Source organism: Myodes glareolus, chromosome 4 (genome assembly GCF_982192425.1).
Source record: "Myodes glareolus chromosome 4, mMyoGla1.1, whole genome shotgun sequence".
Taxonomy (NCBI): domain Eukaryota; kingdom Metazoa; phylum Chordata; class Mammalia; order Rodentia; family Cricetidae; genus Myodes; species Myodes glareolus.
In genome coordinates, this window is record NC_142029.1 from 48,891,776 (window position 1) to 48,914,056 (window position 22,281).

A 22,281-nucleotide genomic window follows, 5' to 3' on the forward strand; every position below is an offset into this window, starting at 1 on the left:
CATGTTCAAGAGATGATAGTCAGTAGCTAAAGGGACCAGTGTAATGACCTACGTGGTTAGGCTGGCTTCGCACTTTCTAAAAGGTCTCTGGAACCGTTTCCTGAAAAGCATTTTCCTGTTCAAGTGACTGACAGGCCCATTTGTATTAACTCTTAAGAGTGGGACAATGCTGTACCATTGTTTGAGAGCAATCTTACTAGATAGTTATCTGTTGATGACCACTTACTGATGGCAGCTTAGAATGTCATATCTTGGGCTGGGAACATAACTCAGTTGGTAGAGTGCTTACTTTAACTTTCAAGAGGCACCGGGATCGATGCCCAACACCACATAAAGTCGGGTGTGATGGTCAGAACAGCCAGGGCTATGTAGAGAGACCCACTTTCAAAAAAGAAAAAACAACAATAAAAATCAGATGTGACAGTACACACCCTTAATCCCAGCCCCGGGAGGGATGGATTCAAGGAGGGCTAACTCAAGGTCTATACCGCATTTTCCTCCAGCATGGCAGGAGTGTCAAGTATTCTGAGGAACAATTCCTCTAGCATCTTTGTGCTGAGCTGAGAGGAAGTTTCCTGAAGCCGCTGAAGGGAGGATAACAGTGGCTCACTCCATCACCAACCCCAACTCCCCTGCACCCTCCCAAGGCACCAGAAAAGCTGCTGTAGTACAGGCTACAAATCCCTACTCAGAGCCACACATCAGAGGCCTGGTCCATCACACCAGGGTCTCATCTCTTGTAACCATAAACCCTGAGAATCACCCATCCTTCTCAGAAGGCACTTCCAGGAAGGTGGCCCCTAAACCTAGGTGGTAAGAGGACAGATCTTAGAGACGCTACACTGTGTGACTGCTGGAACTTGGGCGGGGGGGTGCCTGAGCACAGAGTAACTGTAATGGGGAAAAACAGTGAACTGGGATGAGGCTGGGAAGAGCTGGGGAGCTCCACTATGCAGACACCAGAGAAGTAAAGAAAGGCATTTGGGGTCACAGAAGGAAGAGATACAAGTAACATTCTTTTTCCCCAGCCTATGTAAGGGTCCAGGCAGCTCCACACTATCCCACCCTCCAGCCTGGCTAGCAGTCTAAGTCTGTATGTGCCCTATGAGTTCCGTAACTAGAAATCCCGTTGCCTCTAGACAGGCAAAATTTGCATGCAGGGTGTTCTGTTCTTAGCAGAAGTTCCTTTCCTTAAGTGAAAAATTTTTGTGGATGCCATTTGTTTCCAAGTTGTGACCCACCCTGTGTCCCTTACCTGGGGATGTACCTCACTGACTTGGCCTTCATCGAGGAGGGGACACCCAATTACACAGAGGACGGCCTGGTCAACTTCTCCAAGATGAGGATGGTATGTTTCCCTGGGGAGATGGGGGCACAACTCCAGACTGAGCCACCCAGACTCCGCCCCAGCACAGCCTGTTCTGCCTGCCCCTGTTCCAGGTTCATCCGGTGGAAGGTCTCCAGTAACAACCATGACTGACACTAATGGCATTAGCCCTGTGTCGCCTACCTTTCCCAATAGCCCAGCCCCCTCCCTACAGGGGAGGATGGGCAAGGTCAAGAGACCAGCTCAAGGCTCCCACACGGGTTAAAAGAAGAGCTGGTTCTGAATGCTGGGTCTGACCCCAAAGCCCAGAGCTTTCCTCACAGCCCACCCTTTAATGTTGGTTCGCAGAAATGCTTGTTTAACATAACTAAAGAAAAATCATTCTGTAACAACACCTAAGAGAGCAAGGTTCAAATCTGCTCCTGAAGATTCAGAACATGAGGATAAGAGGACCCAAGGAGACCATTCTGAGCAGGCACAAGACTTCTGGTCATCCATGTCTCTCACTCACCCCAACCAGAGAGCCTCTGTTTGCACCCATCCTGTAAAATGGGCTTGCACATTAATAAAAAGCAAGTCTTTCAAACGTAAACGAGAAGCTCCATCTTGGTGGTGGAGGGAAGTCCTTATGTTTCACATCCTGGCATGCACACATTAGACACCCACAAGCCTTTCACTTTGACTTGCAGTCAGGGTTTGGTTGTAGTGGTGTTGGGAAGCCTGTGACACTGACTGAGGGAGTTCTCTTTATCAAGCATGGGCACATGCTCAACGAACGTGTATGTGTGCGCGTGCACACACACACATACACATACCATGCACACATACACATTATCACAGATATCCCAAAGGAAAGATTTCACCTCAGAAAGGAGGGTTGGTATAAAGAAAGCCAGTGGAGTTTGGAGTATTTTAGGAAGGAGTATGATTTCAGACATAGCTACCGATGACCCTTTTCATCGACAAGGCAGCAGGAGAGAGCAGACTGTTCTAAAACACCCCTGCCTTCCCACAGATCTCCCATATTATCCGAGAAATCCGCCAGTTTCAACAGACTGCCTACAAAATCGAACACCAAGCAAAGGTAAGAGGGCAGCACTTGGGGTCTCTCCTCTGCTTCATAGTGCTGCTGTCTGCACAGGCTTCTGCCCTTTCCTGAAGCTTCTCTCCTCATGCCTTCCAGGATCCTCATGGTCCAGAGTAAAATGTCATACCCTTAAAGAAACCACCCCATTCCTCTTTCCTGGCCAAAGGCAAGCTGGTCCTTGCTTGTGATTCTTGCCTGATTTAACATCCCACCGGGTGTCTTACAACAATGTCTACTCTCCCACAGGGCTAGAGATGTGACTCCAAACATCCCCAATGCTTGGTTAGTTAGTTGTGGTTTTGCTTAGTTTGTGTTTTATAGGGTGTGTATGTGTGTGTGTGTGTGTGTGTGTGTGTGTGTGTGTGTGTGTGTGTGAGTGTGTGTGTGTTAAGATACACATGTATCATAGAGCCTGGGGAAATAAGAGGACAACTTGTAAAAGTCAGTTTTCTCCTAAATTCCAGGGATTGAATTTAGATCCCCAGGCTTGGCAGCAAGTGCTTTTACCAGCTGAGCCATCTTGCTGGTCCTTGATTAGTGTTTTACAAAGTCTCATGTAGTCCAGGTTAGCCTCGGACTCAGTATCTAGCCAAAGATGACATTGAACTTGTCATTTTCCAGCCTCCATTCCCTAGGGGTTGGGAACACAAGCATGCACCTCCACACTCCTGTTCTTTGGTGCTCGGGATCAAAGCAGCACTTTGCAGATGGTAGGCAGGAAACCGAGCCATAGCCCAGCCTCAAATGCTTCTAGTTTTAAAAAGCACTGTGCCTCAAAGACAAAGAAGTCACAGGTTTTCCTCCCAAAGATGAGAATATCCTGCTTCTCAAGTCTGAATCTGGCCAGTTCATAAACACCACACATTTTTCTCTACCACAATATCACCTGCTCTCCACTGCTCAGCCTCGCCTTGTGTTCCTTGGTGTCTGCAGTCTCTCCTTTCAGAGACAGACTGGCCTTATTCTTGCTTAAAGCTGCAGGAAACCCATTCCTCTCACTAATCCTTTATGTGGATGGATGTCTACCTCACTCTAGTCTTTCTCTGCTACAAACCAAGCCCAAAGAAATAGCTTGTGTTGGCGCTGGGGATGTGACTCAGGTGCTGAAGTACTTGCCTAGCATGCGTGGTGCCCTGGGTTCAATTCCCAGCATAAAACCAGGCACGGTGGCCCGGGCCTGAAACCCCAGCACTTAAGAGGTGAAAGCAGGAGTTTCAGAAGTTGCAGGTCCTTCTCGGTTACATAGCAAATTTGGGACCAGCCTGGACTACCTGAAACCTTGTCTCAAAAAAAAAAAAAATGGTTGCTGGGTATGGTATTAATCCCAGCACTTGGGAGGCAGAGGCAGAAGAATCTCATCTCTGTGAGTTCAAGGCCAACCTGATCTACATAGTGAGTTCCAGGACAGCCAGAGCTACATAAAAGAGAGACCCTGTCTCAAAAAACAACAAAAGTTAATTCTGTGTCATGTTCTGTTCTGCCACATTGAGAAGATCCGTGAATAATTACCTGGGCCACTTGTATGTTGCTCTTTGTTCACCCAATAGACACACATTTACTGAATGAGTTCTGTGCTCCCAGCTATCTCAAGCCACAAGGCACAGTATACAAAATAGATAAGCCCTTGGTCCTCATGAGCATGTCCTCTGGAGGGAAATAGACAAAGAAGTAAAAACCGCTGTACGACAGTTGTACTCAGTGGTGGAAAGCTTGCTTAGCGTGATTGAGGCCGTGAGGTTCAAACCTCACATAGTGTAACGAAAAGAAAAACTAAATGAAACACACACACACACACAATATTACTCTAGGTTAAAGGAGACTAAAACACATGACATCTAAATTCAGTGTATGAATGTTGATTAGACTCCAGGTTTAAAAACACCTTGGGGGGCTAGCAAGGTGGCTAAGCAAACCTAACAACCCAGTTTGATCCCCAGAACCCACAAAGAAAGAACTGACTCTCAAAAACTGTCCTCTGGTTTCTACATGCAGACCATAACACATGAATGCCACCATACACACCCACACACACACAAAACAAATACACCCATAATAATAATATAAAAATATTTGAAAAGGTACTCGAAATTTAAATATGACTTGTATATTGGATAACAGTAGTCTCCCAGCGCACGTGCATGGGCGCACACACACACACACACATACACACACACACACCAGCCCAAAAATGTCTGTGTAGTCTGTCGGTTACTCTTAATTTTTTTTTTAATTTTTATTGAAGACAAGATCTCCTATGAAGCCCTGGCTGGCCAGGACTCAATATGTAGACTGACCTTGAACCCAAAGAGCTTGACCTTCCTCTGCCTCCCACTGTATTTAGCACTTTTTTAAAAATGTCTCCAGAGAGCCAGGATTGCCTTCGTGCATGCTAGGCAAGCACTCTACCAACCGAGCTATATCCCCGGTTGCACATCATTTAGCTCATAAAAAAAAAATAATCTCAAGAACTGAGAAGATGGTCTAGTGCAGTGATTTTCAACCTGTGTAGGTCATGACCCCTTTGTGGATCGAACAACCCTTTCACTGGGGTCACATACAGCCCTCAGAAAACACAGATATTTTCATTATAACTTATAACTGTAGTGAAATTACAATTATGAAATATTAAAAATAATGAAATAATGTTATAGTTGGGGGCTACCACAACATGAGTGACTGTATTAAAGGGTTCAGTGAGGAAGGTTGAGAACCACTGGCCTAGTGGGTAAAGCATTTGCTGTGTAAACACGAGCACCTGAATTCAAATCCCCAAAGCCCATAAAATCTAAGCATAGTGCTCCTATGGCAGGATGGGAATCTCTGACGCTTATAACTGAGAATCAGAGACCAGAAAATCTCCAGAACCTCAGGACAACTAGCCTGACTACACTGCAGTGCACAGCAAAGAAGAGATGGCAAGGATGGACACCAAAGGCTGTCCTCTGACTCTTACAAGCTCACACCTACATTCAGAGAGAGAGCGAGAGAGAGAGGAAGAAGAAGAGAAGGAGGAGGAGGAAGAGAAGGAAGAAGAAGAAGAAGAAGAAGAAGAAGAAGAAGAAGAAGAAGAAGAAGAAGAAGAAGAAGAAGAAGAAGAAGAAGAAGAAGACGGGGAAGGGGAAAGGGGAAGGGGAAGAAGAAGAAGAAGAAGAAGAAGAAGAAGAAGAAGAAGAAGAAGAAGAAGAAGAAGAAGAAGAAGAAGAAGAAGAAGAAGAAGAAGAAGAAGAAGAAGAAGAAGAAGAAGAAGAAGAAGAAGAAGGCGGCATAACTATCCATTTAAATTTAGCAGTGTTTGGAGGAGCTTTGTTAGTGCATCACACACTATATCTAGAAAGCACTGTCGTGCTAACATGGCACCTGGAAAGTCCCAGAAGTTCCCAACAAAATTTCAGGGCATTTTTCTGTCTTCTGCCGCTACTCTAACCTCTCAAGCTCTGATGTCCAAGATGAACACCACTGCTCCTCCAACTCCCTGAGTGGCTTGGCCTGATGGATTTGTCAGCAGTCTCCAGCTCAAGGAAAACAGGGAAATGAACTTTGTGCTCCCGTGGAAAGCCCTGGTCAGTCTGCTTTGGGAGCTGAATGCATCGACAAGTCCAGAGAGAACCCTTTCCATGGAACTCCCCACTAGGGCTAAAAGTCTAGTTCATTTCATACAGTCATAGGTCATCATGTCTTTACCTGCAGAGCTGGGTGAAGCTAGACTCTGACATCTGAGGTCATCTTCCTAGAGGTACAGGGTGTGAGCTGTCAGTCAGACATAGCAATAATTTCATCTGTTCCTGTCAATCAGCATCCAACTGCTTCTGACCTTCCTGGTGACAGAGTCAGTTCCCCAAGGCAAAAGCCACAGGCTTCATCTCCCCTCAGCAGCTACCACTGGCCTGCCAAGAACAGAATACAGGTGTCGTTCCTTTCCCTTCTTGCTCTTGGTTTCTATGGAGAGAGAAGGGCACATTTGGCTCCAGACTGACAAACACATGAACATTGGGTCCAGAGAATACCTATAAGGTCAGAGCTCTGGCCTCTTGTTGAGTGTGCAGGAGCTCAGCAAATGATTGAGACTCGAGGAGAGTGGACAGTCAGGAGGAAAGACAATGACATTTCTCACTTTTGCATACTAACATTTATGTCAGACTCGGCCATAGGGAGTCTACGCGGACCCTTTCCCAAGACAGCCCTGCTGGTGTCAACATAAACACCTGAGGATTCTGGAGAATTCTTCAACCTGAAACACTAAAGGAAGTGTTAACACCCACGCACCTGCCGCCTAGGTTAAACAATGAGCCTTTTCAGGGAGTTGTTTGCTTTGTTCAAGTCTAAAACATTTCCTCAAGAGATCAGATAAAGAAAAAAGAAAAACGGAAGAAAAGCAGTCAAGAGCAATGTCCCCCACATGTGATTTATTACTATTAAGATGTTTATTATGAGTGACTGAGAAGCCAAGGACAATGGCACTGAGTTTTTATTCTACTGCATGGACTGACTTTGTGGGAGCCTGGTTTGTTTGGATGCTCACCTTTATAGACCTGTATGGAGGGGAGAGGACCTTGGACTTCCCACGGGGCAGGGAACCCTACTGCTCTTAAGACTAAAGAGTGAGGGGGAGGGGGAGAGGGGAAGGGAAAAGGGAGGCGGAGAAGAGGTGGAAATTTTTAATAAATAAATAAATAAATTTAAAAAAAAATGTTTATTAAGAGAATACAGGAACTGGGGCTATAACTCCGTAGTTCTAACCTCAGCAAGACACAAAGTAAATCTTCAAACAAAATTTAAATAGAAAAGTTATATTAAGACAAAGCACAGCCAAATATGATGGAGCCAGCACTTGAGAAGCTGAGGCAAGGGATCCTGAGTTTGAGTCTAGAGTTAGCCTTGTCACATAGCAAGACCCTTGCGGGTGGGAGACCAAAACACTGTGTCTCACATGTGTGTGTCCTGAACCTATAAAAGCGTTTGGATCCCCCAGGTGTGGTGTTGTACATCTGCCGTCTCCATATTTTGCAGACTAAACAGAAGGATGGTCTCAAGCTCAAGGCTAACCTGGGCTACATAATGACTTCTAGACCTGTCTTAAGCTATAGACTAAGATCCTATCCCAAAAAACCAAAAGAGAAGAAAAAACCCAATGTCCCCAGCCTGGGACATCCCCTAATTCGATTGTTCTTTTCTCTCATTTCAGGTAACTCAGTACTTACTGGATCAATCTTTTGTAATGGACGAAGAAAGTCTCTATGAGTCTTCTCTCCGAATCGAACCAAAACTCCCCACCTGAAGCTGCCCCCAACCTGCCCCAGCTACCCCCCATGGACATCTGCTATATGATATTGTACATAATCGTTTAGCTCCTCTGGATTTCTTCTTCACTATGTGCTTCTCCAAGAATACAAATCTGTTCTTGTTCTTAGATTCCTGTAGAACCGGAATATGAATGTCCTCACTGTCTCAGACTTTGCCCCGCCCCCTGCGGAGCCTGTTCCTTCAAACAGCTGCACCCCCTGTCAGCTCTCCCAGACCCTCACTCCAATCAGAAGGAGAGACAGAACCACGTGACACAAGTCTCAAACTCCAGCCCTGCTTTGTCCCTCCCAGCCCAGGCCCCTGGGTTAGCTCAGGCCACCCAGGCATCCTCTCCAGCATGTTCCATGTAGTTGTTATAACTGGGTGGGGGGAGGGGGAGGAGGGAGGGGGAAGCCATACCTGCAAGTCCAGTCCTTGACACCCCTTCCTGCTGATGGTGATGCCCCTTTCCAAAGCAGCTTCTTCAGCCAAAATTGCAGGTCTCAACAGTCCCCATCTGTCAAATCCCAGTTAACCTGGCTGGAAGGGAGTCCTCTCAACTGAGAACCACGCCCCTTGCACCAAATGCCACCACTTCTGGCACCATGCTGCCCTCTGCTCTAGGATTAACACCAGATAGCATGAAAAGCAGGCTCAGCAGAAGTGGACACAACCCTGGAACTTCTCTAGGAAAATGTCATGGTGACTCTGGCCAACCTCTGCCCAGCCTCCGCTGGAAGTCAGGAACACAAAAACGTCACTTCTCCTCTTTCAGCTGCCTGACAGTCACTACAAGCTTATGTTGAGATGCCCTGAGTCTGTATACTTTGTGGTAATTAGTCCCATGACGTAGAATTAGGAAATCAATAACCGAGTGTTTTTATTGCATATACTGTAGTCCTGTCTAAATGCCTTCTAGCAGGAATATAGTGAGGTAGTGCTTATTCTGTGAATATTACCATGATTTTTTTACATTGTACAGTAGAGAGAACACTCAGAATTGGCAGGCATGCTCCATTACAGCAGACAGACAACTTTTGCTGTAAGCAATACCTAGTGGTATGAGAATTCTATTTCAAGCCCTAAAATATTTCAACTTACAGCTTGTTTGGAAAAAATTTCCATTTTTGTAAAAATATATGTTTCCTGATTACCTCTTGCTAATAAATCTATTCTATCTCAGGGTGAACGGTGCATTTTGATGGGTTTCATTTGTTCCCACAAGAAATACTGGATGAGAGTTGTTCCTTACCAGTCCCTGAGCTGGCAGAGAACTCTCAAGTGACAGTGACATCATCCTTGCTTTGGTCTGATGAGGTTGACTGCTTCCATCGCCCATTGTTCCCAAAACCAATCACTCAGAAAAGGAATGGTCTAAAACTACTTGCATTACTTTCCCCAGTTCTGCGGGTTTAATGGGCCCCACTAGCATCACTTGCTTGTGGACTCTCGTGAGACTTCAATCAACTGTACAGGAGCATGGACTGGAGTCCTGTGAAGGTGCCACCTGTCGATACCCAAGATGGTGGTCTTACACAGCTGGACGTTGATGTTTTCCAGGTGCTCTAAGACTGTCAACAGCGTCATTCACAGTAGCATCTTTATGTGACTTGGGTGTCTTGTGGTGTCCAGGAGTGACCACTCCAAGTCTCAGGAAGAAATACACAAGGGCTTCTTTCAAACTAGCCTCAGAATGACATATAACAGTCTACATGTCAAACACGAGGAGAGAGGGTTTCTGTTCTTCTCAATGGGAAAGGGAAGGGAAGAAATGTGGAGCCATTTTCTGATGACTAGAGAAACAGACTGTAAGAGCCACACTGCCAGGCACAGGTGCAGAAAGTACCTTGGGGATGCCAAGGAAAGGTGGGGTGAAAGTGAAAAGAGGAAGAGACCTTCACAAGAGTGGACACCAAGACTGAGAGAAGATGATCTGCCAAGCAGATAGCGTGGGGAGGCGTGTGCCATGCGTAGTGAGGGGCATGCAAGAAGGCCCAGATACAGGAAAGAGTTAGAATGTCTGTGAGATGCTAGCATGAATGAGCAGGGTGTTCAAGTTGTCGGGAAAGAAATGGAGATACGGGGGAGGACATCAAACCATGGGAGACCTGGAAGAGGCCTGGCAAAATGGCTCAGTCGGTAAAGGCTGCTCTTGCTGCCCAGCCTGACAACCTGAGTTCAATCCCTGAGACTCTCATGATGGAAGGAGAAGACTGAATTGTGCAAGCTGTCCTTTGACCTCCACATGAGCACTGTGTCACATGTACACACGCATGCGCGTGCACGCACACACACACACACACACACACACACGCAAGCACACAAATAGAAATCCAGAGCAAAGGATCCAAAGGGCAGAGCACTCAAGGCTTGGGAGATACCATGTCTGCACATACTGTGCTGTCCAAAGCATCCAGGGATAGCAGCGGAAGATGAGCAGAACAGCAAATGGGAATGGCCGAGCACTGCCTGCAAGAGGAGGTAGCTGGTCACCACTTAGGTCTTTCACTATGAGTCGTGGGCTCAAGCCCCACCTCAGATGTCTCCTCACTGTCACCCATAACCACCACCACCACCACATGTTGGGGGGCCTCTTGTGAGGTGTGGTCTACTTCTGGTGCTTCCTGAGACCAGCTTCCCAAAGACATGAAGCCAGCTGGCTCTCTAATTGCTCTTCAGTTCCTGCCATTCGTGGTGAGGCTAAAGGAAGGGCAAAGCGGAGATACAGTGCTCTCTGAAGGATGAAGTCTAGATTTAACTCCCAGCTTCACCCCTGTAGTTGTCAACCTTCATTGTCAACTTGCCTAGACTTAGGATCACCCAGGAGACTCACTTCCAACCATGTCCAGGAATGTATTTTCAGAAGGGTCTGAGTGAGGCAGGAAGACCCTCCCTAAACACAGTTGGGTTCCCATGGCCTGAGCTCCATGACTGAGCTCAACAGAGTACAACTAGCATCTCTCCCTTCTTCCTGACGGTGGATGCAACATAACCGGCTGCCGCATGCTCCAGCTGCCATGTCTTCCCCACCATGATGGGCTTTGTCCCTTAAACTACTTTCTGTCAGGGATGTAGTCACAGTACCAAGAAAAGTCACTAATATTTGCTGGCTAAATGAGACCAGCAAAGTCACTCAACACTCAGAGACTCAGTTTCCTTACGGGAAAAAGTGAGTATGAATAGAGTATCTGCAACTAGAGAGATGGCTCTGTAGTCAAGAAAACTGAGCCAGGCAGTGGTGGCGCACACCTTTAATCCCAGCACTTGGGAGGCAGAGACAGGTGGATCTCTGTGAGCTCGAGGTCAGGCTGGTCTACAAGAGCTAGTTCCAGTACAGGCTCCAAAAAACAGCAAAACGCTAGCTTCAAAAAACAAAACAAAAACAAAACAAACAAACAAAAAACTGACTGCTCTTTCACACGAGCCAGGCTCTAATCCTAGTACCCACATGGTGGCTCACAATGGTCTGCAACTCCGGTTCCAGCATGCAACAGTCTCTTCTGGTCTCCACAAGGCACTAGGCATACACCTGGTACACAGACACCCACACAGTGCACAGACACATACTCAATCACAACATCCATACACAAAGGAAAATTCTATTGCTTCACAAAGTAGAATTAATTGAGCCAACATAAGCCACACATCACTAATTGAAAACCCAAAATCCAAAATGCTCCTACACCTAAAACTCCTTGATTTCCAAACATGGTACCACAAGTGGAAAATTTCATAGCTGATTTCATGAGATGGAACACATCAAAATAGTGCATGAGGGGCTGGAGCCACACATAAGCCATCAAGATCACCTACCTACTCCTCTTCCAGAGGACCTGGGTTCAGTTCCCAGCACCCACTCTGCAGCTCACAGCCATCTAAAACTCCAGTTTCAGGGGCCCTGACAATTGATGCGCAGACATAAATGCAAACAAAACACTCATACACTTAAAAGAATTTTTAAAATAGTGTATCAAATTCCCTTCAGGCTATGTGTGTAGGTGCAGAGGAAATAGTGCACACATTTCACTTTTAGACTTAGGCTACAAATCCCCAGATATCTCATTTTATATAAATGTAACATTTTTTAGATAAAAAAAATTTAACCATAAAGCACTTCTAGTCACTGTTTGGGTGGAAATCCCATCCCAAGCCCCCTCCCCTGGGAGTTGCCTCAGTCTGGACTCCACCCTAGAGAAAGCCTGCCAAACAATGACCCCTCCCCAGAGATGCTCAAGACCACTCCCACAAGGTATTTAAACAGCAACCCAGAGAACAAACTTGTGATTTTTCAGTCTTCCTTCCCGTCTCCTCTCTAGGGGCTGGAAGGCCACTCGGAAGTGCTGGTACCCCTTAAACCTGGGCTTTTCTAATTCAGTTTGATTTAGTCTGATTTGGATTATTGCGTCAGCGGAGAGGTTTATCGGGCCGCAAAAAGTTTCCAGTCACAAGTACTTCAGATAAATACTCAACCTTAAAATACTAGGCATAGAATAAATAGATGCGGTGGCTCTCACTTCCAATCCCAACTGGAAGCTGAAGCAGAAAGATTGAGTACTCAAGTTTGGAGTACATAAGACAGTATCTTAAAAAATAAATAAAAATAAACCAGGCTAAGGAGACGGCCCAGTCAGTAAACTGCCTGCCATGAAGACACGCAAACCTAGCTTAATCTTCTAGACCCTATGTGAAAATGCTAAGCATGACGACCTGTGACTTCCACATGCATGCATTCACCAGCTTACACATGAACACACACAAGTTGTCTGGTCCTCTCAAGACTGCTTTTCTTATAGAGGAGGGAGAGTCAGACAATAGAAAAATAACTTCTTGCTTAGCATAAGGTAACTTCTGGTGTGCAGATTAAGACAGAAAGGGACATGAGAATGATCTGACTGTGAAAACTGTCACCCTGTTGATCACCAGGCTTGACGCAGCTGATCTGGCTGACTAGGCAGGTGTCCCCTTCCTCCCTCATCGATCCATGTACATGCCTGAAACTGTATCCTTCCCAAATAGAAAAGGACTCAGAATATGTGTAGCGCTCTCCCTGCCCAGAACCTCCAAGCAAACTCTCAGAACTGAAGGTACTTCATTCTGCTGTCACCAACCTGTTTGAAAATTTGGCTGTTATCTCTCCTTCATCTGGCTATGCTTTGTTTTTTGTTTTTTGTTTTTGTGGGTGTTTTTTGTATGCTTATTTTGGTTTTGGTTGGATGTTGCTAGGTTTGTTTTTGAAACAGGGTCTCATTGTGTAGCCCTGGCTGACCTGGAGCTCGCTACATAGACCAAGTTGGCCTTGAACTCATTCATAGAGATCTGCCTGCCCAGTGTTGAAATTAAAGGCATATGCCACCACATCCCACCTTTGGTTTTAAAGGTCAGATAAAAAGCTTAGTTTGGAGTTGGTGATGTGGAACTTGAATGTGAGTGACTCTAATTTGTTTTTCAAATTTGTTTTTCAAATCAGAGTGCTTTTCAAATCTTGTTGAAGCCCACCGCAGAACATAGACCAAAACTACAGCCTCCTGTAATGGTATGTAATACTCTTCTATAGGAAGGAAGGCTTGGTTTCCTCATCAAACCCAGAAACTATCTAGATCACCTATCTAGTCATCTTGTTCCAGAAATCTCCCATCTCTACTTTACAAATGCTGGCATTACAAGATGTTTTCTAGATCACCCAGCATTTACGTGGTGCTGGGGATCCAAAACTCCAGTGGTCAGCTTGGACAGCAAGAGCTTTTAAGCACTGAGTCATTCCCCAGCCCACAAATAACCTTTAATGTAACGTTTTTAAAAATCAAACTTCAGAAATCAGCAATGCCCCAGATGCCAAACTTGTATATTAGGCAAGATCAGGGACACCAGTATTTTCCATTGTGGTGGTTTGAATAAAATGGCCCTCATGGGTTCCTAAGGAGTAGCCCTAATAGGAGGTATAGCCTTATAGGAATAGCTATGGCCTTGTAAAGGAAGTGTGTCACTGGTGGTGAGCTTTGAGGTTTCAAATGCTCAAGCCAGTCCCATGTCTTTCTTCCTGCTGCCTGCAGATCTGAGTGTAAATCTCGCAGTTCCTTCTCCAGCATCATGTCTTCCTGAGTGTCACCATGTTTCCCATCATGATGATAATGCAATAAACCTCTGAACTGTAAGCCAGCAGACCCAATTAAATGTTTTCCTTTATAAGAGTTGCCGTGATCATGGTGTTTCTTTATACGAATAAAAACCCTAACTAAGACATCCACTGACCTCAGGATCCTATACAGATGACTGACATTGGGCTTGATAGATCTTTGGTAGATAATGTACAAAATGCCTCACAAAAAGGAAACAGTTGAGGAATTAGCTCAGTGATAGAACGCTTGCTTAACAAACTCAAGGCCCCTGGATCAGTTCTGAGCTCTGGAAGGAAGGAAGGAAGGAAGGAAGGAAGGAAGGGAGGGAGGGAGGGAGGGAGGGAGGGAGGGAGGGAGGGAGGGAGGGAGGGAGGGAGGGTGGAAGGAAGGAAGAAAGGAAGGAAGGAAGGAAGGAAGGAAGGAAGGAAGGAAGGAAGGAAGGAAGGAAGGAAAGACGGAAGGATGAAGTCAAAGAAAGTCAAAGTCAATTAATGCTACTCTCTCTACATTACAGATTAATTCCTGGGGAGACAAGTTTGTTTTCCATGTGTTTGTATTTAACTGGCTTTTTAGGGTCCCTCCCAACTCTGTGACACACACTGTAAAAGTTGATGTCTTGCCCTTCATGACTTTCTTCGTTACTTGTCTCATTACTGAAACAAAATATCTGGCAAAGGCAGCTTAAAGATTATTCTGGTGTCCGGTTTCCAGGGATCAACTGTACGTGGCAGGGGAATCTGTGGTGGCAGGAGTGGGAGGTAACTGGCCACATTACGTGCATATCCAGGAACAAGAGAAGGATGAATGTGTTCAGCTCAATTTCTTCTTTTTATTTAGTCCAGGAGCCCAGCCCACAGACTGGTGCCGCCGCCTATATTCAGGAGGTATTTTCCCACTTAGATTAATTTAGCCTAAATATTCCCTCACAGACATGCTCAGAGATTTGCTTCCATGGGGATTCTAAATCCCATCAAGTTGACAGTCAAGATTAACCACCAGGGCCTCAAGAGTTCCTAGAGCTACTTTCAATTTAAAGCAGCTATAAATGAGGTATTGCACCAACCTGCCCACTACATTGCCTGGCTCCCCCAACAAGCTCCAGGGAACAGATCCAGGTGAATGCTGGACCCACCGTCTCAGAGGGGGAAAAAAAAACACCAAGCTGATGAAACAAGTCTAGTGCTTTCGAACGACCTAGAACAAGAGCCTGGGAGTCTGGTCATCAAGAACACCAAAGATATGCATTACAGCAGCACTGTCTGTCTGCCTGCCCCAGAATGTGGTTCAGGAAACCCTGGATGTTGCTCTCATTGTCACATGACAGCTTCTCCTTGACGTCCTGGAGTTCTATGAGGCCGTGACCCAGGAGAGCAAGGCAGTGATTGTGGTCACACTGAATGAGACTTTCTAGAGGAAGGCTTTGTGTAGGACCTTGAAGCTGATGTCCCTGGCCCAAAGCTGTGTAGAGCTGAGCTGGATGTGCTTGGAGTACTTCCGGGAAGCTACATACACCAAGAGGCGGGACCGGGGGTGGGGTGGGGTGGGAGTGACTGGTTCAGCAGACAAACGCCAGTCCCGCCCACTGTGCCAGACACCAAAGAGGAACTCTCAGTGCTGGGAAAGTCAGCTGAGGTCTCAGCTGCCAGGAAGCTCTTTGTCCCTCAGCAGGTCCTGCAGGACAGCTATGCCGACTGAGGTGGCACAGAGCCTGTCAGCTCCTTTCCAGTTGCTGTCCCCTGGGTGGCCTCTCAGAAAGTAGTCCCAGTGGAGAAGCTGGGGCTGCTGACCCTAATGTTGTCCCGGGACAGGTTCATCTGTCTATCACATCGTCCCTCCTGGCCCTTTTTCTGGTTCTTCTCCTGGTTGCTAAGATGACCCACCCCAAGCTGCAGTCAGCCCTGCCCAGTCGTTGGGAGCTATCCCCACGCCCCCCAGTGAGGACAGAGCCACATGTTGTTGTGACATTGCTGCTGTTGGCTTCTTCCTCTTTGTGGCTTTCACAGCTGAGTTTCTGTTCTCACTGGGAAGTCCTTCAGCTTTGCTCTTCGCCAAGGCTCTTTCACTTTCCACTGAGCATGGTCTGGGCACTTTCTCCAACCATCCTTTGGGCTGAGAACCCCTCCAACATTTCAGCGATGACCTCGAAAAGAAACCAATCTTTCATGTTTAGCATCTTTCACCTTTAGCTCAGGTACCCCAGACTTGACTCTTAATGAAGAAGGGGTGTGTAGGAACCCCAATCCTGCTTCCTTTGCTGTTGTGAATGAAATTAATGGGTAGTATTAAAGTTTGCTACTTATGAAAAAGAAAACCAGAAGGTTAACCGCCACAATGTCCTTGGACGTAAGTGGGTTTCATCATGGCTTATGGTGCCACTGGCATCTGGCTGGCCCTCCCCAACCTGCTTACTCTCCTGTTGTTTAATGGTCACAGTGTCTTTTCCCAATGGCAGTCCTGATCCGGAGTATAAAGGTGCCACCCAGACCGGCCCACGTGCCCACGTTATGCAGTAAGTTCCTGTGCGTGCGTACCTGGGTCACAAGAGTTCCTCTATGTGCATACTTGGGTAACAAGCTCCACCCACCTCCTGACTTCCTGCACCAATGACTCAGCAGAGGAATAACTCCCACACTTTCAGCTCCAGCTACCACCACCCTCTCGCCAGGTTCCAGAACCTTATAGTCAACTGTTCAGCCTCTGTCTACACCTCCTTCTAACACACCTGTGCCAAGCCAGCCTGCCACTTCTGCCATCTTTCCTGCCACTCACAACCCCCCTGCTAAGGTTCTCACCCTCTTAGACAAGTCAGCAATGCCACATCTCTCACCTCCCACTTCCAGGGGGTCATGAGGCTCAGGCTATGTCACCTCTTAACTATCTCTCCACCCAGGCAGCACCGTCTCCACTGTTGGTCTCTTAACATTTTGACTTAGAAGAGTCCTCTGTACTCCTAAAACTTACTGGAAACCTCTAATATCTTTTGCACAGGTGGATGTTACCTATCAATATTGCTGATTTTTTTATTCAAAAACTTTGGGAAGATTTGTTTATTGGTACATTTAAAAATAACAGTGAACTGTAGCTCAATGGTAGAGAGCCTGCCTGGCGTGCCTAAGGCCCTCAGTTCAATTCCCAGTACAGCTAAATAAATAAATAAAATCAAAGTGGTTATGATGACACTTTGAAAGTTAAGGCAGGAAGTAAGGAGTTCAAGGCCTCTCTTGAGTATATAAAAGGTTTGAGGCCACCCTGGCCTAGTGAGAATCAGTTTACGCATGTACTAATGTTAGAGAGCTATTTGCACAGGCAACATTCCTCTCGGCCTTCCACACAGTGGCCAACAGATGGAAATAACCTAAATGTCCACAGGAGAGTGAAAACATGGCAAAACCACACACTGACAAATACGCAGCCTCCAAAAGAAATAAAATCTTGATACACACTACAGTTTGGATGCTAAAGGTGAAAGAAGCCAGACACGGAGAAGTCAAACGCATGGTTGTTCTTAGAAGAAACAGCCACAGACAGAAAGTAGTCCAGTAGCTATCAGAGACCGGAGGGGCTGTCGTGAGGAGTGTGACAGTGTAGAATGTTCTTCTAGAATAATGAACTGTTTTGAAACTAGAGAGAGGGCAATGGTTGCATAATACTGGCATATACTAAAACACACTGAATTGTATACTTTAAAATTTTGGGCCGTTTTTGATGTCTTGTTCTGTTTTTGAGACAGGCTTTTGCTATGTAGCCGTGTCTTGTTTGATACTCACTGTGTAGGTCAGGCTGTTCTCAGACTTTCAGAGATCCTCCTGACTCTGTCAGCTGCTAGGATCGCCGGCATGTGCCGTCAGACTCAACTTAAAATGATTAATTTTATGATGTGTCAACCTCAAGCCAAACCAGAGTCCTGAACTGTGCAGTACACCTGTAGTTCCAGCTACCAGGACTGAGACAGATGGACCACTGGAGTCCAGGAATTCAGGACTGTGTGTACTATGTCCACAAAGCAGTGGTACTAAGGTTGAGACAAGGACTCTGGTCTCTCAGGTGCAGGGACTCACCAGTTTGACTAAGAAGGGTAATGAAATGCGTAAGTGAGAAACCTTGAAGGTCATAAAACTGATGGCACCAGAACTGCGCCTATAAAGCGCCCTGAACTCCAGCTCTTGGGCCTGGGGTTGTAGCTCAGAGGAGAGCCCTCGCCTAGGAAGGACAAGGACCAGGGTTCCGTGGCCAGACAGGGTCTCTGAAAGCATCAAAAGCTAGGGTCCCTGGAGAAAGGAACGCGTGGATAAGTCAGCCCCTGAGTAGGTGTATGCCGAGGATTGTATAGCAAATGAGGGCAGACCAGATGCTTTGAAGAAGCCGTGCTAGGTGTTGACAGCCCAGACTAAGATGTAAGTGGCTGGCTCAGTGCCTAGAAGTACCACATCATGGAACGGTGGTGAAATCCTGCAGGTCTCTATTGGCCAACCTGATTCCGTGCAGTCTGGCCTTCCCTCACACCTCATCGCAGCATCTGTGGTGGCTGATGTTTACCAAGCAATTAGCCCCACACTCAGGCCAGGTGACTCATGACCCAAAAACAGTCCAGGTCACTTCTGAGTACCAGGAAGGGGAGCCAAAGACTGCTCACTCAGAGAATGCTCTCCAGTCTTCAGGGCAGCCTGAAAACTGTCCTTCGATTTGCACAAGAGTCTGGAGCCCATGACCTCCCTCCAACCCCACCTCAACCCAGAATGCACAGCCTCTGTCTCTTTGTTCTCTGTAGGCCTTGGGCACATTCACGAACCCCATGCATGAAGTTGGCTCCAAAGCAGTGCCTTCCCAAGACCCTAGGGCCTCTTCTTTGTAGGTAAGTACAGCATCTCCAAACCCGAATCAACCAAGACCCCAAACATAGTCAGTGCCACAAGCCTTTTCCTATCTTACTCAGAATCAGCAGTGGCTGCTGCCTGTGTGACTGTACAGGACTGCCAGGGTTTAAGGTTTCACACTTGAGTGTGTAAGGGTGTCAACCTCTGTTTCATCAATAGGAACAAGATACAGGATCTCTGTAGATCTCCAGAACTGCCAGCCCACACTAAGATACAGGCACTGCGACCAGGCACTTAGACTAGCAGCAAAAGGTTGCAAGGGTGTTTGGCAATCAGTGCACTCAGGAAACCCTACAAGTCAGACAGGATTAAACAAGGCCTGTGAAGTACAAGTAATTAGTTTAGGAATTCAGGAAGAGGGGATTTCCAGGACGGGTAAGCAGGGTGTGGTCATGGAAAAGTGCAGAGGAGGGCAGGACAGACAGACAGCTGACCTGTGGAATGGTGCGTGCAGTAAATAGCGTTGGGCATTATAATCTGAATAGGGATATGCCACAGAGAGTCTAAAAACAAAAGTGAGTTTGTAGTGAGAATTTGTCAATGATGGGAGAATTGTTACAGGGAGCTCACCGGAGATGACCACTCAGAGTGTATATAGCCCATTGAAAGTCTTTATTCCAGCCATGTGGGACAACACCCAAATGTTCAAGGACTGGGTGTGGTCCTAAGTGTTCAGAGCACAGGGTTTTTAAGGGCAGAGACCTTGTGGAGGCATCTCACTCAGTTTCACAGAGAAACTAGTTTGAAGTAAGCACTTCAAGCAGAAGCTAAAATTAGCAGTTAACCCTGAGTTCCACACAAACAGGCAGCTTAAACAAAGGATTAGCTGGAGGAGGTTCTGCACAAACAGTTTTAACAAAGGCTAAGATAATTGAGCTAGGGCATCCTGACCTTTGGTTCCTAGATTTGAATTGGGTAGTTTTCCGTGGGATTCTCCAGAAGGAGATCGGAGTCTAGTTAAACTCAGAAATGGGCCTCAGCAAGAACACAAGATGGGGCCAGGTGGTGGTTGTGCATGCCTCTGATCCCAGCACTTGGGAGGTAGAGGCAGGTGGATCTCTATGAGTTCAAGGCCAACCTGCTCTACAGAGTTAGTTCCAGAACAGTAAGGGCTGTTAACAGAGAAACCTTGTCTCAAAAAGATGCCATACAACTTTAATCCCAACACTCAGGAAGCAGAGACAGGTGAATCTCTGAGTTTGAGGCCAGAGCAAATTCCAGGGTCCAAGGCTACAGAGAAACCCTGTCTCAAAAAAAAAGAAAGAAAGAAGGGAAGAAAGAAAGAAAGAAAGAAAGAAAGAAAGAAAGGAAAAAGAAAAAGAATACAAAATGGAGGTGGAGTCTCTGCACTGTCTTACCCCCATCACAGAGTAAAGGTGGTCCTTGGGAGGAAACTGGAAAATGGGGCAGAAGAGACTTACAGGAAAGTTTAGAGGGAGGTTGGTGCATCTTGATGGGGTCAGAGTCAGTGAGTCAGAGTGAGAGAAGGAACACTAGCTGCAGAATTTAAGAGAGTTTCCACTCCACAGATAAATTCATCCTAGTTTAGCTTGTTAATCTGTTTAAGATGGAGATTCATATATCCCAGGTTGACCCTAAATTTGATACAATGCTTCCATCTCCCAAATGAACACCATCATTCATCATCATTATTTATACCCAGTAATGCTTAAGCAGGCATGGGCAGTCTTGTAATCTACTAGCTTGGTCTGTCACCTGGGTACCCTGTTCCTTTAAGAGACAAGCTCCGCCCACTCCCAACCTCCCCGCCCCCTGCTCTCTTCTCCCATTCCCTTACCCCTCCATGACCCACTAAATCAACTCTAGGCCTCAGGTGGCCCATCCCTCGTGGGACCAGTCCCCCACCACCTCTTTATAAATGATATTAGTTCGTGATTCAGTCAGCCTCTCTCCATGTTCCTTCCTGCCTGTGGGCAGCCCAGCTAAGGACACGTGGGAACTTTGAATTTGGATTGCTTTCCAACAGTCTGTGCCTACTCCATCCCTTCAAATGGTAAGGTCCCCTTCTCCAAGTCAGCTTTCACTGATATTCATCTCTGGTTATGCCCCACACCTAAGGACTGAGATTTGGCTCCTCACTGCTCCAACTTTTGTCCTCTCTCAGGCCACTCAGAGTGGTCCAATCTGGTCCCCAATTCCTGCACCACAGGGTCTCGAATTGGCTTGACCTAGTTGAAATGGATTAATTTAAAAAAATGCTGCAGATCCCCAAGTGGCTGCAGCGGCAGAAACACTACAGGTCAAGAGGTGGCAGTGGGCAGCGGGTCCCAAGAGCAGCCAGTCCTGGCGCAGGTCCCCAAGCAGCTGCAGTGGGCCATGTGGCAGCAGGCAGTGAACAGTGGGTCCCGAGAGCAGCCAGTCCCAGGCAGGGACGACCAGTTCCCATGCGGTAGGTTTCCGAAGTCGGCTGGTCCCAAGCAGGGACCAGAAGAGACAGAGGCATGGATAGGCACGCCATGCAGAGTGAGGCTGGATATTTATTTAGTGGGTTATGGAGGGGGAACAGAGAAGGGGAGAAGAGCAGAAAGGCAGAGAGAGAGAGAGAGAGAGAGAGAGAGAGAGAGAGAGAGAGAGAGAGAAAGGAGAGATGGAAGCTGCCTCTTTGAGAGGGAGACAGAAAAGGGAGGAACTCAGGCTGGAAGTTGATTGAAGATCAGCTTGCCTTGGAAGCTGAAAATCAGCTTGCCTCAGCAGATGGGGGTGTAGGGAGGTGACTTGTCTCTTAAAGAGACAGGATAGACCATTGCAACTTGTATATTCTGACTTCAAGGCTGACTACTTAGCAATGGATAACCAACTGGGCTGGGTGAGGGGTCTCTTCCCTGGTGGAGACCATCTCTCTCACTTTCAGTATTCCTTATTTCCCTGTAGCTTTTGTTTATAGAGTTGAGACTTCATGAAATTTCCGTCTTCCATGTCAGTATGTCTGTTGGTGCTATCCTTGTTCAGGTCTTGTTTAGGCAGCCATGTTGCTGAGACTGCAATGGGTGTGGTTTCTCTGTCATTCTAGGAGACACAATCTCACAGGAAACTTGCTGTCCCTCTGACTCTTATAACCATTCCACCTCCCTTCCTCTATGATCTCTGAGCTTAGGGGCAGGGATTGTGTTGCAGATCTATCAGCTGGGACTGCGCACTGCACAGTCACTTTTTCTGTTGTGGTTGTCTACAGTTGTCTCTGTCTATGGCAAAAAGATGGTTCTTTGATTGGTGGGGTGAGACCTACCCTTATCTGTGGCTATAAGGACAAATATTTAGAATGGAACTAGGTATTACGTTGGTTTAATAAGCCGATGATGATGTTTTCCTTCAAGATCCATAACTTCCCTGGGCTAGGATAGTTGGCTATATTTCCAATACCAGGCATGATTTCCTTCTTCTTAAGCAGGCCTTAAGTCCAGTTAAAGAGCTGTTGGTTACCACAAAGGTGTGAGCATAATTATTCAGCTACAGATAAGGCTGCACTTCCAGGTTCTAAAGGCAGGCACGTGCAGACAGTCCCTCGGGTACAAAGGGCTCCATGTGACCCACACGCTTGCACACGTGGTTACATCCATGTATGATTCAGCTAAACCC

The 22,281-nt window shown here is 46.6% G+C and overlaps 1 protein-coding gene across 2 annotated transcripts in view; it reads left to right on the forward strand.

Annotated features, from left to right (window-relative positions):
- The window catches only part of Rasgrf1 (Ras protein specific guanine nucleotide releasing factor 1), a 108,982-nt gene extending 100,099 nt beyond the window's left edge, over positions 1-8,883 (forward strand). For both annotated transcript variants that reach the window (XM_087905467.1, XM_087905466.1), the window contains 3 exons: positions 1,231-1,348; positions 2,343-2,411; positions 7,597-8,883. In XM_087905467.1, coding sequence (XP_087761593.1) covers positions 1,231-1,348; positions 2,343-2,411; positions 7,597-7,689 — 280 coding nt within the window. In that variant the 3' untranslated portion in view covers positions 7,690-8,883. The remainder of the gene's footprint in view (positions 1-1,230; positions 1,349-2,342; positions 2,412-7,596) is intronic.
- The last annotated feature ends 13,398 nt before the right edge of the window (positions 8,884-22,281 follow it).